General features: G+C 44.8%; 2 protein-coding genes across 4 annotated transcripts in view; one reads left to right on the forward strand and one right to left on the reverse strand.

Moving 5' to 3' along the window:
• Positions 1-215: 215 nt before the first annotated feature.
• TPPP3 (tubulin polymerization promoting protein family member 3) lies at positions 216-3883 on the forward strand. Of its 3 annotated transcripts, none has more exons than XM_043436303.1 (4): positions 216-366; positions 2751-2944; positions 3057-3210; positions 3331-3883. In XM_043436303.1, the coding sequence occupies exons 2-4, from the start codon at positions 2757-2759 to the stop codon at positions 3517-3519; spliced, it is 531 nt and encodes a 176-aa protein (XP_043292238.1). In that variant the 5' UTR covers positions 216-366; positions 2751-2756; the 3' UTR covers positions 3520-3883. The 3 variants fall into 3 exon arrangements, with proteins under 3 accessions (XP_043292238.1, XP_043292237.1, XP_043292239.1); XM_043436302.1 differs by having other exon boundaries at positions 220-376; XM_043436304.1 differs by having other exon boundaries at positions 264-404.
• A 4039-nt stretch (positions 3884-7922) lies between these two features.
• The window catches only part of LRRC36 (leucine rich repeat containing 36), a 61345-nt gene continuing 51151 nt past the window's right edge, over positions 7923-18116 (reverse strand). The window contains exons 10-14 of the mRNA XM_043436305.1: positions 16316-16481; positions 13936-14081; positions 13039-13162; positions 10873-10987; positions 7923-8264 (exon numbers count right to left, since the gene is read on the reverse strand). Coding sequence (XP_043292240.1) covers positions 8039-8264; positions 10873-10987; positions 13039-13162; positions 13936-14081; positions 16316-16481 — 777 coding nt within the window. The 3' untranslated portion in view covers positions 7923-8038. The remainder of the gene's footprint in view (positions 8265-10872; positions 10988-13038; positions 13163-13935; positions 14082-16315; positions 16482-18116) is intronic.

An 18116-nucleotide genomic window follows, 5' to 3' on the forward strand; every position in this document is an offset into this window, starting at 1 on the left:
ATGTGGGTCTTCCGAGGACCGCCAGAACTACAAAGGTCTGGCTTCCCCCGCCACAGAGCTGCCCGGGGAGCAGCGGGATGAGACTGTTGCAGCAGCTCCGCCCCCCGCGGAGCCGGGAGAAGGCGGGGTCGGGTAGGTGGAGCCAGTGTGACCTTGGTCACTCTCGAGCCGAGACAGCCCCGAAGGTGGGGCTCGCCGTCTCTATGGAGACCAAGAAACAAGGGATAATACGGCGGAACCGCCCGGGCTGCAGTCCCGCCCCAGAGCCGGCAGGGAGCAGAGCTGCGGAGTCGCCTAAGTCTCCTGCGACCATCGGTTCATTCTGCGTCCTGTCCATCGAACGCGCACTGTAGGAGCAGCCACGAGGTAGAAAACGGTAGGAAATCCCGGCGCCAGCCACTCTAGTTAGTATCCAGCACGATAAGAAGGGGTTGGGGTGGGAGCGGCTTGGGAGCGGTCCCAACCCCGGTCCTGAGCTGAGGACACCAACTGAGCGGCCCTGCCCTGGGCCCAAGTGTTCCACCCCACCCCCACCCCCAACTGCTTGCTGATTGATGACTCCAGCTGTCCCAGAGGAGCCTGCAGACCCCTGGGACTAGGGAATGTGAGTTGGTGCCACCTGATCAGCCTGCCATTACCAAGAATCCATCTTCCCACAGACAGGAGCGAGAGCACGGGTGCAGGGTCCTGCTAAGATCCCTGGGACAAGCATCCCATGGCGCTCAAACTCCCTCAGACTTTCCCCTTAATGAACAAAGTGCCGGTCTCCTCCAGGTCCCTGGTGGGAGACTGCAGTGCAGGGACGGGGAAGGGGAGTGCTGTTTGAAGGGGAGCCTGGGCCCACAGAGTCGCTGCAATGTAGGAGCTGTGGGTGCTCTCAGTTCCCAAAGCCACAACTTAGGGATGGGTGAGTGGGCTGATCGGGAGAGGGTTTTCAGTGTTAAGGCCAGTGGTAGTGGAAGGGAGCTAGGCAGGCAGGAGTCCAGGCTGTGGTCACCCGAGGCTCTAGTATAAAGGGGAGAGGTGGAAGATAGTTGCTGAGGACACAATTGAGGGTGTGGTCAGGAGACTGCAGTGGAGGAGATGGGAGTCTCAACACAGGGGTGTCACAGCATAGTACCTGGGAGTCTGGAAACGCAAGTCTGTGGGTGTGTGGACAAGGGGGTTATAGAGGGTGTGGTCAGGGGCTGCAGGTGTATGGAGAGAGGGTGAGCTGTGAGGCTCTGGGTGTGTGGACGGGGGGACCCAGTTCCAGGGCTTCCGGGGTATGGACAAAGGTGGGCTGCGTTGAGGGTGTGGTCAGGGAGGCTTCTGTACCAGGCTGTTACATGGAGGGAGTTTCAGTGCAGAGCTGAGGGTGTGGTCGGGGAATGCAGTGGGGGCTGTGGGCAAGTGTAGGGAAGACCCTTCAGTGCAGGGCTGAGGGTATTATTGGGGGACCTTGATACAGGGCTATTAGTGTATGTGTGGGGGCTGAATGCTGAGGGAATGGTCCAGGCCCTCAGTCCCGGGGTTGTGGGTGTGGTCAGGGGACTGCAGTGAGGGCTGTGGGGGACACTTGAGTGCAGGGCTGGTGTGGTCAGGGAAGTCTGAGTACCAGGTTAAGGGTGTGGTCAGTGGGGACAAGGCCGAGGGCATGGAGGGCCAGGGCTGAGTGCTCTCAGCTGTGGAGTGTGGACTGGTGTGGTGGTGCTCAGGGTGTGGCCAGGAGGCCTCCATGGAGGGCTGAAGGTGTGAAAGTGTAGACATGCGGGAAGTGTGCTTCAATGCAGAGGGTAGGTGTGAAGATAACAGGACCAGGGCTCATAACAATACAACCCCCACTCAGCTTAGCCCCCCACAATCTCCTGCTCCTCCTAAACTCCACAAACTGTGAGGTTACAACCCCAGTGGCTGGCAAGGGGCCAGGAAGCCATGGTTGTGCCCCAGGTGCTGGGAGTGCTGGTGTGCCCCACCCGTAAGCCCATTCTCCAGCCCAGCCCAGCCCAGCCCAGCAGCACTGGGAGCTTCTCCCTAAGCCGCCCTTACACCATCCTGCCCTTAGCAACATTCTCCAAGCAGCACCACCCTCCCTTAGCAACTGTCTCCAGGCTTCACAAACTGTGGCCAGGCCAGCCCCAAGTTCCCCCTTCCCTCATGTTTTTGTTTAACAGCAAATAGTAACAAGGTCCCAGCTGGGCCAGCTGCACCCCTGCCTGGGGCATGCACCCCTGACTGTGCTCTGGTTCCCTTCTCAGCCTGGGCTGAGTCCTCATGACCCTGACAGAGACACCGTCCTCACTAAATACCTGCCCAACCAGCAGTCTGGCCAGGGCCTGACCCAGCTTGGCATGAAACTCCCAGGGAGGGGGCCTGATCTGCCACCCTCACTTCCACTCAAGCAGGCCTTGTGCCAGGGCCAGACAAAGCCATAGCCCCAGCTGCTGCCCTCATAGTTTTTCTGGACAGTGCCACTCTGTTCCCAGCCTGGTGCAAGGATCATGATTTCATCTTCTGAACTCCACTCTGAGCCAAGGCTGGCATTAAGTGACAGGACCTTTCCTCTCAGTGCTCTTCCTCATGGCTCTGGGGCCCAGTCAGACACTGAATACCGGCCCCTCTCAGGCAGCTCCATCTCCAGCTCTGAGAGTGTGTGGCACAGTGCCTGAAACTTCAACCTTGCAGGTTTTGAGCTAGAGGCAGTGATACTCTGAACCTTGGGGGAAGGGGGAAGAACTTGGCTGGGAGGTAACCGAGATGGGTCCCTACAGGGTGGCATGGCAGCGAGCACAGATGTGGCTGGGCTGGAGGAAAGCTTCCGCAAGTTTGCCATCCATGGTGACCCCAAGGCCAGTGGGCACGAGATGAATGGCAAGAACTGGGCCAAGCTGTGCAAGGACTGCAAGGTGGCTGACGGAAAGGCTGTGACAGGGACCGATGTCGACATCGTCTTCTCCAAAGTCAAGTGAGCCCCAGGAATTTCCTGCTTCTGATGTTACCAGAAGGGGAATTGGGGGGCTGGAACCAGGGAGATTGTGGAGCAGGGGGCAAACTCATGGTGTCCACATATCTGGCAGGGCGAAGTCTGCCCGGGTCATCAACTACGAGGAGTTCAAGAAGGCCCTAGAAGAGCTGGCACCCAAGCGATTTAAGGGGAAGAGCAAGGAAGAGGCCTTTGATGCCATCTGCCAGCTGGTGGCAGGCAAGGAACCAGCCAACGTAGGCGTTACTGTAAGTGCCCTGATGATCTTGAGTGACCACTGACGGGTGGCGGGGGTAGGAATCTTGGCTGGGGTTGGAAGGGCTGGGCTCTCTAACCAGGTACCCCTGGGGGGATCTCTGTTCAAACAGAAAGCAAAAACAGGGGGTGCTGTGGAACGGCTGACTGACACCAGCAAGTACACGGGCTCCCACAAGGAACGCTTTGATGAGAGCGGCAAGGGCAAGGGTATTGCTGGGCGGCAGGACATCCTGGATGACAGTGGCTACGTGAGTGCCTACAAGAATGCAGGTACCTATGATGCCAAGGTGAAGAAGTGAGGCCTAGGAAGGCCCTCCCCAGCGCGACTGCCCCTGCCAGAGGCTCAGGCCTGGCTGGCCTAAGGGGCACGTGGAGCAAGAGAGCCCGGTCCCCTCCTTGCTGGATCTGCCACCCAGCGCTTCCTGCCTAGCCCTTCAGGGCCAGCCCACCAGGCCTCTGACCCAGACTGCTCTGCGTCCCCTTCCCCCTTTTCTTTCCTCCTCAGCCTCTCTGTCTGAGGAGAGTCTATACCTATAGCCTCACCAACCCAACCTAGCCCCGGGCATGGCTAACCCCCTGCCTGCTTGCCTCATATTTAAGCTGCTGCTCTGGCCAAGTGCCTAATTCTTTCCCGAACCTCAATAAAGACACCTTTTGTACCAATATGGACTGTTCAGGTATATGACAACAAGGGTAATGACATTCACATCCCGACGACCTCTCAGTGTCATCAACCCCCTCCATGTCACACACTGCTGATTCTTCCACTGGCAGCCCTGCCCAGAAAGAGACACACACCAGACCCCTTCCATTAGCACCAAGCCAGGCTGCCTGGGGATGCTCCAGAGGGAAATCAAAAGCCTTTACCTCAGCCCTGACCCAGAGCTCTGACAGCATGCCTGCTTTCCCGCAGTTAGGGCCTCAGTCTTGGCCTCTCTGCTTTCGCAGCAGGGGGAGGGATGAGACAGCAAACTCAGCCTGGGCTAAGCACTACTGGGGCCCAGTGCCAGGCCTCAGCTCTAAGCTTGCTGACAGGCCTCCACTTCAGGGGGCCACCAAGGTGAGTCACTTTGGGCTGCATCTCAGAAGTTCAGAAAATGCAAGACCAGAAAGACCCTTAGGCAGTAGATGTTCAACACCCAATTTTATAGTGGAAGAAACTCAGGCCCTAAGAGTGAAGGAGCTTCTGCAGTATAGAGGCCAGAAGCATGTCTCTGTCTCCCTGGCTAGGCTCTAACACAGCAAGCCCCAACACTGATTTCCAAAAATGATGCTGGAGGCCCAGTGATAGAACTTGGCACTCAACATCAGCCTTTGACAGGCAAGCAGGGTGTCCAACAGTGAAAGGGCCTCTTCTTGCTGATCCCCTCCCATCTGCTAACCACCCCAGGCTGGGTGGGAAGGGGTGTCTTTCTCTGGTCCTGAGAAACCCTGGGAGCTTCCAGATCAACCTTTTCTCCCCTCTAGGTTCTCAATGTTAGAACAGAGTTACTCCCTAGTCTAAGGCTTTGGGGCAAACTCTCCTTCCTTTCTGCTGACAAGTAGACTCGATGAACTTAGGGACTGTCCATTTCTAGCAATGGTGCTAGAAAAGGCTTAAAAAGCACATATTCACAAATATTTTCTTTCCTGACTCAGATAACAAAGCAAAGCAGCACAACTATTTATTTCCTCATCCCTTGAGCTGTTCTGGATGTTTCTGCCCCAGGTGGCCCCAGAGTCCCTTGAGCCCAAAGTCACTTGGAGCAGGGGTTTAGAGGGGTAGTGAAACTTGAAACAGAGACTCTGGGGATTAAGTGAAAATTAGAGAGCAGAGACCATCACCTGATCACAGCAGAGCCTTGCCTAATGGCTGACAGCTGTGGGATCTCCTGACTCAGCTGACCTTGCCTTGCTCAGAGAAGAGTTTCAGAGAGCTCTCCCTCTCCCACCAGCAAGTAGTAAGAGGAATGCTTCCTCCAGCCTTGGGGAATTGGTTTAAATTGCAAGTTTACTTAAATGAGCCTAACAGGAGTGAAACCCAAATCCTGCAAATTGGCCTGGTCCAGGCCATTAAGCTGCAGGTGAGATGACTGTCTAGTATGTATGGGAGCAGCATGCTGGCCCCTCCTGTGATTGGCAGTGTGGCTTAGGGGAGCCCAGAAAGTGAATTGGCTGAGTCCTGAAACTCCACCTTGTAGGAGTAAAGTCTCCTCTTCTTGAAAAGTGGTTATGGAACTTGGAAGAAATCAAGGCCAACCCAGAGCCAGAAAACCTTTAGTCTAATAGAATCTGGTTCCTGGCAGCAACTGACCAAACAATGCCACTGCAGCCCTTTGGTTATCACTGCTCTACTCCCCACAGCTCCTCATGGTGGACAGGTTTGGATATCCTTGCTAGCAAACTCAGTTGGGCAAGGAAGAAAGGTTAGGATCTGTGGGATGGAGCTGTCAGAACCCACTATGTATAGCTCATAGGAAGTTGAAACCTGTCAGGGGGGCCCTGCCTCTCCTTTTGGGCATAGAACCTCCCTGAGGACCTGTTTTCCATGCCAGCCTTGTTTCTGTCTTTCTGCCAACAGTCCCAGGTCCAGGGTGAGGAATTCTTCTCCACTTATTTTCTATTTGATACTTGCTTCAGGGGACTTCCCCTGCTTCATGTTGAGCCCACTTAGCCCCATAGGGCAATACACTTTGGCCCTTCCCTTGATGCCACCAATCTACTGCTGCCCTCTGGACCAAAGCCACACAGGGAAAATCAGAACCATAATTGACTTCTGCAGGAATGACCAGCAAACCTAGAGAGGAGCCTGGCCTAGCACAGTAAATGGCCATTTTAGGTGATAATAGAAAATAGGATGGAAGGTGATTTAGTCTTGGTCAGGCTCTTTGCTTCTCCTTAGAGGTACTCTGAACAGGCTCCAGGTTGGCATCATCAGATAGGAGAAGGAAGTGAGCCTGGGTTGTAGAAAGAAGCACATTATCCCTGTCCCCACCTCCCCTAAACCTTATTGGCTGTCAAGTAAGTTGGCCTGTGCACGGGGTTGGGACCATGAAACAGGACAACACAGGGCCATCAGGCTATTGCCTAAGGCTACACCACCTGGGCAAGACTGAGGCTCTTTGGAGGCCTCTCAATGGAGCCAGGACAGGACCAGCAAAGCAGGGTTGGGGGGCTGTCCTTACTGACACTTCCACAGAAAACGAGCTCACTCTTAGCTCCCTCAGAGTCATGCTGCACAAACAAACTTACGGCTCCACTGCATATGCTCCTTTTGGGAACCCACATGAAGTCAAAAGGTCTGTAAATTTTAACTTAGAGATGTGTGATCTTAGTTGTGACTTTCATGTCTCATTATTACAGCATAGCTCTCCTTCCCTGCACAGCACCTGGATAAGGGGAGCAAGTAAGTGTCTAATCTTTCCACCTTCCTCTCTCTCTGACATGACCCTGAAGATGAAGAAAAGTACAATATGATGTTAGGGTGACAGTCCTTCACTCTCTAGAGCTCTCTGGCAACATGAGCTACTTGGGCAACTTTGAAGCAGAAAGACAAGAATCACTTTCATTATCCTTTCCCATTGATGCCTAATCAATCAGGATTAAAGAAAAGATTGATCCTCAGTCTGAAATACCAGGTATTCATGTATAAAGTGGATGCTGAGTTCAGAGCTAACTGTCAGAGGCTGCACCTCTGGTCTGGACTGAGCCAGCCTTCTCTTTCATCTTTCTAGCTCCTCTCTGATCCAGCCCACTCCACATGGCCAGACATCAATCCACTGTTTCTACAGAGAAAGCGTCTCAAACACAAATCTACTACCCCTCTGCCTTCCCAATCTAAAATCCTTAAGGAGCCATGCAACACAGATGGTATGTATTTCTTCTCGGGCCTTCTGTCCCCTGATTGGACTTTCTTCCCATTTCATGGCCTTGACTTACGCTATTTCTCTCTGCAGTTCTCCCCACTGCCTCTGCCTTCAACCCTATGTTTGCCTGGTGATCTTCCATTCCAATTTTTAAGATTTTGGTTGAAAGACTGTTTCTTTAGGGGACATATTCCTGACATCATACCTCCCTCCAAAGCTAGGAAGTTTCCCAGTTACACACTTCATGGCACCATGACCTACATTTTCCCTGCCCAGTGATCCCTGGGGGCCCAGACATTTCTACCCTGTACCCTTGGTCTAGGAGGCTCTGCACCCCTCTGTACCTGGTACCATTATATTCATTTTGCATCTTCCACTCAAACAAGTCCTCAATGACACCTCCAATTCTCCAGAGTAGGAATTACCTACTCTCTGTCCTTCCAGGGTCTCTCTAGGCTTTTATTTAGGCCTGTTTGGTACCAATGGAAGCTTTGAACTCCATCACACAACTAAAACTAAACTGTTGGCTGCTCCAGGGAAAACATAAGACCTTGTCACCTTTAACTATGATGGGAGGAAACCCAAAACACATTTGATGAACTGATCAATAGAGATTCTCTGAAATTTCTTCTAACACAAAACATACCTGGCCATGGATATTCTTTTCTAACTTCCTACTACACAGTTTCAACTGACACTTGGGAAAAATATCTAGTGTTTTTTTCCTTTTTGACATTTTCAGTCAAGTGTTCCTATGTGATATGATGCCTAGGACTAAGTGCCAACTATTTATGTGGGCAGAAGGAAAGAATGACTTGATGGGAGGAGATAAAAAGAGAAATAAAAAGAAAGACCAATACAGTGTAATTAAGATTTTTTTCTTAATCTTGTGGGAAAATACCACCATACTAGTGGTAATGACATTGAGAGCCCCCTGGGGCTGAGAGACAAGCTGCAAAAAAGGTGTACAGTGTTAGCTCCATAGACTAGGCTCTGGGACAGAGTCTGAAACAGTCTGTATTAAATACTGACCCATATCATGTGCTACTGGTGAGGAGGAAGACAGCATGCTTTTCCCAAAGGGTGATGATCTCCCCAAATGATGACTCTTCTCAGGAGGCAGGAGTGCTTTCCCAGAATAACCTTTTTGCTCTTTATTCAGCTGCTGCAGCAGATACTCATTAGTTACCACCAGGGATCTGAGACACGGGGGAAAAAGACAGTTGTGGAGTCATAAAAGCAAAGTAGATGTCATTCAGACCTGAAATGTTTGCTAAAGATAAATGTAAAATGAAGTAACATCTTTAAATAGAAAGAACTATCCGACTTATGAGTGGGTTATTTTAAAAGTGGGCCAACAGTTTCTTTATTACAGTCCTGTTTGATTATGTTCCAGGTTGACTGTAGCAATAACACAGTACACATTTTACATAGTGACTGTTCTATTCTTTCCAAAGCACTTTTCGTGATGAAATAAGTAGAAACACAAGGAGACTGGCCCCTGACCAGGCCTGCAATTTCTATTCCTATTCCCAGATCTTCTAACCTATACTGCCTCAGCAATTAAACTAATGGTGCTAGTCATAATTGTATTCTTGGACTCTGCATTACCATGTAATGTTAGAAGCTATCAGAGACTTCCCCTCCCTGCCAAAAAAGATGTATGCACAATGCTATTCACTGCAGCACTATTTGTAACAGCAAGATACCATCAACCTAAACGTCCATCAGCACAGGATTAATTACATACACCATGGAGTCCTATGTATGTATAAAAAGGAGTGAGAACTTACTCTAAACATCACTATAAAATGATTTCTAAGGTAAAATGTTAAAGCAACATTATGCCTCTTTTTATTTAATAGAGAGGGAATACAAATACACACCCACACCTGCAATGGAAGGCTAGTGGGAGGGAAGGAAAGGATAGAGAAGACAGGTAAGGAAGCTAAATTTGTTTGAATTTATCTGATTTTGTAGATCTGACTTTGGGATCATGTAAGTTTAACATAATTGTACTCAGGATTAAATCAAAATAATAAAAATATTCCTTATAGAAAAATGAAACAAATTGAACTTATATATTGAAGTGATGGTTTAACAACACAGAGAAGAATTAATTCAAGTTACTCTAAAATATAGCCATTTGTACATCACTAAAGAGATAAACCTTAATGTTCTCAAAGTGTGGTCCCCAGGCCAGGAGCAACAGCATCACCCGAAAACTTACTAGAAATGCAAATTCTCAGTTCCCAGCCCAGATCTGCAGAATGAGAAACTCTGGGGGTGAGTCCCAGCACTCTGTAGTTCAACAAGTTTTCAGGTGATTCTGTACATACCCAAGTGTGATAAACATGAATTTATGCTATTCACTAGAAAGCTGAGCGCCAAAAAATTGATGCTTTTGAACTGTGGTGTTGGAGAAGACTCTTGAGAGTCCCTTGGACTGCAAGGAGATCCAACCAGTCCATCCTAAAGGAGATCAGTCCTGGGTGTTCATTGGATGGACTGATGCTGAAGCTGAAACTCCAATACTTTGGCCACCTCATGCGAAGAGTTGACTCATTGGAAAAGACCCTGATGCTGGGAGGGATTGGGGGCAGGAGGAGAAGGGGACAACAGAGGATGAGATGGCTGGATGGCATCACCGACTCGATGGGCATGAGTTTGAGTAAACTCCAGGAGTTGGTGATGGACAGGGAGGCCTGGCGTGCTGCGATTCATGGGGTCGCAAAGAGTCGGACACAACTGAGCGACTGAACTGAACTGAACTGACTGATACTCTTGTATGGGCTAACCCTATACAGAGTATAGGGGTATATACTATACTCCTATAGTATAGGGGTATGGGGTGTATACCTATACCCCTATATAGTCAGATGGCAAAGCATCTGCCTGCAACACGGAAGACCCGGGTTCAATCCATGGGTCGGTCAGGAAGATCCCCTGGAGAAAAGAATAACTCCCCACTCCAGTATTCTTGCCTGGAGAATTCCATGAACAGAGGAGCCTGATGGGCTACAGTTCATGAGGTTGAAACAAGTCGGACATGACTGAGCCACTAACACACACACACACACATGCTTCTGTATATGTTTGCAATAATTAGAAAAGAAGTTTTTTAAAAAGTCAGCCAGAATGGATCTGGGTTGAATCCTCCTTATATTAAGCTATTCCAAGGAAAATTAGGAAGTGAAGTTAGGGACTGAAGGCTTGGGGAATAGAGTTCTTCTATTTAAGCTTCACTGATGGTCTTAGCAAAGGTGTTTGGCAAATCAAAATTTCAAGGGCTTCTCTAAATATAGCAATAGTCTTGAGGTTTCTTCTGATTTGTCTAGCCTGTAGCCTGGGGAAACTGTTCTTTGAAGAGCCTCATGCTATTGAACTCCTCTGAAGAGAACACATACATTGGATTCTTTCCCTATCACTCTGAGTGTGCTTGACCTTTCTTCTAGGACCAAGAACAGGTAGACATTTTTCAGAATAGCAAGATGGCTTGGTTTTAGGGGTACATTGTGACTGAGGAAAGCTAGCTGACCCAAACAAGGGTCCTGTTGGATCCAGTGAGAAACTACTTATTATTGAGGTGATGTAACCCAGCAGTGCCAGCAACGATATTTAGTCCCTGGTGTGTTCTGGAAAGCAGTATTTTGACCCCTGAGCTAACTGGCCTGGATACAGGTTGTTTACATGCAGAATATAGTTAATTTTGAAAGTATATAGATATTAACTTGCCAAGTAAAACAAAGGAGATAAAGGAAAGTAAATATCTGCTTCCAGAAGCCAGCTTGAAGGATCCAATCCTACCTCTGACTTTCGTGGAGAAGAGTCACGGTCTCCTCTAGCTTTTTCAGCTGGGCAAGCTCCTGGTTCAGGCAAGACACCTGCATGTTCAGCTGTTGGTTTTTGCGCAGAAGATCATCTACAAAGGTTACAGTGTATGGGGGTGAGAGGATTCCAAGCGGCTAGTCTTTGAGCAGAGTTTGAGTGAACAGGTGGGCATCTTGAAGAATTGGAGGCCCCACTGCACCCACCTCCACACTCCATTCACCATTCCTTCTCTTGAAGACAGCAGATATAGTGACAAGAATATACAGTTTAGCAGAAGACATATCTGAATTAAAATTCAACCACTTGATCTTGCAGAAACTGAATTTGTGGCCAAGGTATTCATACTTAGCTTTCCAAATATGTTACCAAGGCTTGCAATAATAAGGTAGTGAAAGCACAAGAACTATGGATCTTAAGGAAGTCAGTCTTCTAGAACAGTACTTAAATTTTCATATGCTTACAAATTGCCTGGGGAATCTTATTAAAAAACAGACTCTGATTCAGTAGGTCTGAGGTGAGGCCAAGTATTCTATATATGTAACAAATCCCTGAGTGATGGTAATGTTGCCGATCTCTGGTTCACACTTTGAGTAGCAAGGTTCTGGAAGGTAGAAATCAGGGCTGCAACAGCTGTATTTATCACCAGTAATCCAAAGAGAGTAGTGGGCCTCACGGCTGGTTGAAAATAAGTATCTAGTGAATAAACACCTATTTATTTTCAGTGTAGGTAAGTGGAGACTGATGTCTTGATTATTCAGGCTTATAAATATTAGAGAGATGAGATTCATCTCTGGAAATTCAATGCTGATTTCCAAATCAAATTTCTCATACAAATATCCAAATACCCATAATGTTTGTTTTGGTGTGCTGAACTAGAAGTTTAAAGTCAAGGGTAGACTTTTATCTACCTAAACTATACTAAGAATAAAGTAGAACAAATCACAAATTCAATAGGATATTATTTTTCACCTGTCATAATGAAGAAAAATATATAATACTCAGTGTTGGCAAGGGTGAAATGAAAAGGCATTCAAATACATACTTGTTGCTGATGTGTGTATAAACTGAAACCACCTTTTTAGGAATGATTTGGCAACATGTAACAAAAACCTCAAAAATGTCCACATCCTTGGACCCACTAATTCTACTTCAAGGAATGTCTCCTAGGAAAACTGGTAGAAAGTGTACACAAAGATTTTTTTTTTAACAAAGATTTATATACACAGATATTAATAGCTGCATTATTTATAACAGCATAAATATTAGGACTCTCAGCTCCATCAGGAGAGAAGATGATCTTAGAGAAGCATTTTCACTCCAGGGTCTTTTCTTCTATTTCAAGTCTTTGAATGTTTGGAAATTCTTTTAATTATTTATAATATAAATAATGACAGCTTTATTTATAATAACTAACATTAAAAACAACTATATAGAGGACTAAATAGATAAATATGGTATATTAATGTGATATTAGAGGAAATGCCTATGCTATTAAATTAATAACGTTAGCTTGTAGAATAACATTAGCTTGTAGACTGCCGAGGGCCAATAGTAGAGGAACCTAAATGCACCAGAGTTGAACTTTTTTTTTTTTTTTTTCAGAGTTGAACTTTTTAGAGTAGAGAAGTGGTCTGTATTTTGATTGGATGGAATTAAATGAGTATACATTTACGTTGAAACTCATCAAACTTAGAATGTGTGCATTTTGTTGTATGTAAATTCGTTTTGAAAAATCAAAACACAAATTTTAATTCTGAGTTAAAAATATATGTATAGGGATATAGGTGAAAGAAAATATACCCAAAACACTAATGGTAGTTATTTCTGGGTAGTGAGATTTTATTTTCCTTATATTTTTCAAACGTTCTGTAAGGAACATGATCTGCTATAATCAGAAAAAAAAAACAAGTGTCATTCGCAAAAAATAATGACAATAATAACATTTGTAAATACTTTACACTTATAAAAGAGTAAACTCTCTTCTTCTGGTAACTCAAGTCACCTGCATTACAACTCTGAGGCAAAATGATTGTTTCCATTTAGGAAGCCATATGAGCTCTGAATGACAAAACTTATTAAATGGGTCATCTATAAACAAAATGTTGTCTTGAGATGCACCACACATTGCTTTCCTGGACTTACCATAAGTGTGGGACGGGTGCCCACTGACAGTCGAAGTGGTAGCACCTTCCTCCAAACGCTGGATTTTTTCTGACAAAATGAGGTTTTCCTCCAGCACTCTGACTAGTTTTTGCTTCAAACTTTCCTTTAGATTAGAAAACAAAATACAAACACATTAAGAACCTGAAATTCTGGAAAGTGTTTTTAGAAGATTGAAAGAATTTTTGCTCTTTTTAGTGATAAACCGAATGGAGGTCAGCCTCTCTCTTTCTCACTAGAATTTTAATTCATTGGTAAACATAGTTCAAGTGCAGCAAAGAACCTTACCACATGCATTTTACCACATGTGAATTATCCACTACTATTACAAAACAAGTGGCTGTTTTGACAAGTGGCCAGCATTATGAGTTCACCTATTTAAAGTTTCTAGAAAATAAACTTGATGTCTGAAAATCCTCTAATGTTAAGAAAAGGTTGGGGGGAAGTCTAAGAAAATGAATCCCTTCTTTCCCTCCCAGAGCCAGAAGCCTAATGCTCTAGGGAGTGGCCCCTGGTTTAGGATTCTCCATCAGAAGGGAGGAAAGACAATCCCAGAGACATCTAATTCCCTCATCTGAATCAAATCATAACCTTCAAGAACACAGTCCTAAATGTTTTCACTCTAAGTCTTTTTTTTCCCTCCATTTCAAGTCTTTCCTTAGAATTTCTGGATTAGGGAGTCAACCCTGAAGAACCTCCAAGCTGTCCCTGCAAGTCTTGTGTTCCTGATTTGCACAGACTGACTTTTCTACATTTCAGTTCATAAGCATCTAGGTGTTCAGGTGATGATGGTCTTTATGGCACAGAGCTGTTCTAGCCTTGCTGCTTCTTCCTTTTCTAATAAAGGAAGAGTAGGAAAAGAAGATGAGAGCAGCATACCATGTCATTAGGGACCAGCTGTCCTGTCTCCTTCAGTTCCATCTCCCTCCTGTGGAAGGTTTTTGATGTATCTTCCGGATGCGAGCGACACCACTGCTGAGAAGGTGCAGGGACTACCAAGGTCAGAAGCAGATCTCGGGCAGGACCTGCCAAAAATTCAGGTTGGGCACACGGGCCAGTCTTAAAAGCTAAAGCAGAGAATTCCTAGTCAATAACTACCAGCTCTGTCAGACAAATAGGGTAATCTAATGTCTCCTTTTTACAAGAATTTAGTAAGTAACTGTAAGAGATGTTTCATGATGGAGATTAAAAAACTATATCCCACATCTATGGACAAACAACAGTAGACTCTCATGAGTGCATGCTCTGTGCTATTCTCTAATCACTGATGAGTGGCTCCTGGGGATAATTTCCTACAAAACAAGAGCAAAGGATCAATGTGGGAAGGAAAGTAACTGGGCTAAGACTTTTCTTCTGTATGTCACTTTAGATATTAAAAAAAAAAGGCTAAGCCTAAACAACTTTATTTTATTTTAATTTATTTTTATGCAATTTGTGACTGTTAACTTTCTTTTTTTTTTCCATTTATTTTTACTAGTTGGAGGCTAATTACTTTACAATATTGTAGTGGTTTTTGCCATACATTGACATGAATCAGCCATGGATTTACATGTGTTCCCCATCCCGATCCCCCCTCCCGCCTCCCTCCCCACCCCATCCCTCTGGGTCTTCCCAGTGCACCAGCCCCGAGCACTTGTCTCATGCATCCAACCTGGGCTGGTGATCTGTTTCACCCTTGATGGTATACATGTTTCAATGCTGTTCTCTCAAAACATCCCACCCTCGCCTTCTCCCACAGAGTCCAAAATTCTGTTCTGTACATCTGTGTCTCTTTTTCTGTTTTGCATATTAGGGTTATCGTTACCATCTTTCTAAATTCCATATATATGTGTATACTGTATTGGTCTTTATCTTTCTGGCTTACTTCAAATGGGCTCCAGTTTCATTCATCTCATTAGAACTGATTCAAATGAATTCTTTTTAATGGCTGAGTAATATTCCATGGTATATATGTACCACAGCTTCCTTATCCATTCGTCTGCTGATGGGTATCTAGGTTGCTTCCATGTCCTGGCTATTATAAACAGTGCTGCTGCAATGAACACTGGGGTGCACGTGTCTCTTTCAGATCGGGTTTCCTCGGTGTGTATGCCCAGGAGTGGGATTGATGGGTCATATGGCAGTTCTATTTCCAGTTTTTAAAGAAATCTCCACACTGTTTTCCATAACGGCTGTACTAGTTTGCATTCCCACCAACAGTGTAAGAGGGTTCCCTTTTCTGCACACCCTCTCCAGCATTTATTGCTTGTAGACTTTTGGATAGCAGCCATCCTGACTGGCGTGTAATGGTACCTCATTGTGGTTTTGATTTGCATTTCTCTGATAATGAGTGATGTTGAGCATCTTTTCATGTGTTTGTTAGCCATCTGTATTTCAACTTTAAAGTCATATCTGACTCTTTTATGACCCCATGGACAGCCTGCAGGGCTCTTCTGTCCATGGAGCTCTTCAGGCAAGAATACTGGAGTGGGTTGCCATGTCTTTCTCCAGAGGACCTTCCTGATCCAGGGATCAAACCTGGGTCTCCTGCATTGCAGAAGGATTCTTTACTTTCTCAGCCAATAGGGAAGCCCTTAAAGTTCCTAGTTTTTACTTAAACTCTTATCACCACTATTAAGCAACAAATAGGCACATGGGGACAATATTTGCAAAACTGTTTCCCCCCAAGTTCCTAAAAACAAAGTCCTGAAAAAGAGTCCAGGTCATTTAGTCATTAGAGTTTTACAAATCATAACATTTCCATAGGCATCTCAGACCTCTGATGATTAAACTCAGTTTCTATTGTATTTATTATTTTTCCCCAAGGATCGTAAAATCCTTTGGTAATCATTAACATGACCACACTTTATTTTGTACATCATCACTTAAAGACTACCAAAAAAAAAAGTTACAGGAAAACAAGACAACTGGTACAGGACAGAAGAGTGCTTATGAAAACAGAGAATGGAATTCCCAGGCAGTAGAGTGGTTAGGACTTGGTGTTTTCACTGCTGTGGGCCCAGGTTCAATCCCTGGTGAGGGAACTAAGAGCCTGCATAGAGTTGGCAAGCTGCACGGTGCAACCAAAAAAGGAAAAACAGGAAAGATGATTGTAAGAAAAATGCATATTTGTCAATCACTGTGTGGCTGACAAATTTTGGTAAGTGATCCTGAGAACAATTTCCCCTGCAAGTAAAGGGGGCTGAGTGGCTTTTATCAGAATGTAGAGCAGAAGCAAGGCTGAGCTCTTCTCTGAGAACTGAGAATGAATTCGCTTTACCGAGAAACTTCTTGTTGAGGAGGAGGGAGCCGGAGCCATTCCAGTGCTTATCCACAAGCTCCAGGAGCTGTCTGAGGACAGTGGCCACATGGGAGGTTCTGGCAGAGACCGGGGGACTGTGGTTTCCTGGCAAACCATGCAAACTGCCCAGGTCACTAGAGAGAGGCTCAAGAAAAAAAAAAAAAACAAACACCCAACCATTTGTCATTCTTACACAATAAGGGAAGTAAAAACCCAGACATTTAAAGGGTTAACATTAAGCAAAAGAGAAAGTTGACTTCATTTTTCAGTTCAGATTTGAATAGAATATTATTTATGTCTAAGACAAATACAATAATATATACAAGGATAATTTCAAAGCAAACAGTATCTTCTATCATAATTTTCTATGGAGATTTTCAGAAGAGAACAAAAAATGTTTTAACACCTATGTCTATGGCTCAATGTATTATGTTATGTAATATGCAAAGATTAAACTGCAGAACATTTTTTAAGGTATTACATTATAAAATAAAATGGGGAGTAATTTAATAAAAGTTATAACTCATAAGCTTATATTTAGTATATTAATATATAATAAACTTAACTGTACTATAACATTTTAAGTGTTATGTTAAATGCTATTGTTGGACCCAGTACTAAAGATACTTTTTATTCAGTAAGAATCTTATGTATACAGATGCATAGGTAGAGCTCTCTCTCCAGTGGAACTTCAAATTGTTTTTAATTCATTCAGATATGATGTATATGTCTATATATTTAGCCATGTCTGAATGAATTAAAAAACAACTGGGGACTTCCCTGGTGGTCCAGTGGTTAAGAATCCACCTGCCAATGCAGGAAACATAGGTTCAATCACTGGTCCAGGAAGATCCCACATTCCACAGGGCAACTAAGCCCATGTACCACAACTACTGAGCCAGCATGCCCTAGAGCTTGTGCTCTGCAACAAGAGAAGCCACTGCAATGAGAAGCCCAAACACTGCAACAAGCTCATGAGCGGCACCGAAGACCCAGTGCAGCCAGTAAATAAATTAATTAAAATTCTCAAAAATTAAAAAAAAAATTGTGAATTTTACTGGACAGATCAATCTTTTCTGTGAGTTCTCAAGGGACTTCAAGGAAGCTGTTACATATTAAAAACACCCAAATTATTTCTCAACCTTTGGCTCTTTTGATATTAAAAATATATAAATGATTAATTAGCTTATGCTGTCATATCTGACAACCATGAAACAGAACACCAGACAGTGATATTTATGACTTGAGTCACACATGTGGCCTATGATTAATAAGGGAAAGCATTATAAATGAGATAAACATTTATTAAGCAGATCTGTACTGAACACTGATCATGTGCATTGAGAGTTCTATATAAGGTCTGTGAACATATAAAGTAAAAGATGAAGTCCTTAAGAAGTTAATCTTATTAGGAAGAAAAGTCATAGAAAGACTGGTTACACTACAAGCCACTTTAGAGGATCTTGTGAAAAATGGATATTAACTGTCATTGGTTTTTCATGTATTGGCAATACTGTGTGTGCATCATGAAGCAACTTAGAAACACACATATGCCTTATGTATTTTCTTTCACTTTTCATAATGTGGTGAGAGTGGGATAATTTTTTATGAACTTTGGGATAATTCTGTTACTTTTAATTTTCAGCAAATTTTGCCTTATTTTTTAAAATTTAATTTTTATAATTTGTGATTCTAAAGTCAGCTGGTTAGAAATAAATTTTTTAATCAAGAATTCATATTTGATTTAATTTTGTGTTTTTTTAAATATGGGATTATTTTT

Source organism: Cervus canadensis, chromosome 18, assembly GCF_019320065.1.
Source record: "Cervus canadensis isolate Bull #8, Minnesota chromosome 18, ASM1932006v1, whole genome shotgun sequence".
Taxonomy (NCBI): domain Eukaryota; kingdom Metazoa; phylum Chordata; class Mammalia; order Artiodactyla; family Cervidae; genus Cervus; species Cervus canadensis.

Bases quoted from the DNA above. Each gene is read 5' to 3' on its own strand.
- TPPP3 (XM_043436303.1), top strand. From the start codon at position 2,757: ATGGCAGCGAGCACAGATGTGGCTGGGCTGGAGGAAAGCTTCCGCAAG. The intron at 2,945-3,056 runs GTGAGCCCCAGG...CATATCTGGCAG, and splicing joins ATCGTCTTCTCCAAAGTCAA to GGCGAAGTCTGCCCGGGTCA. The intron at 3,211-3,330 runs GTAAGTGCCCTG...CTGTTCAAACAG, and splicing joins CAGCCAACGTAGGCGTTACT to AAAGCAAAAACAGGGGGTGC.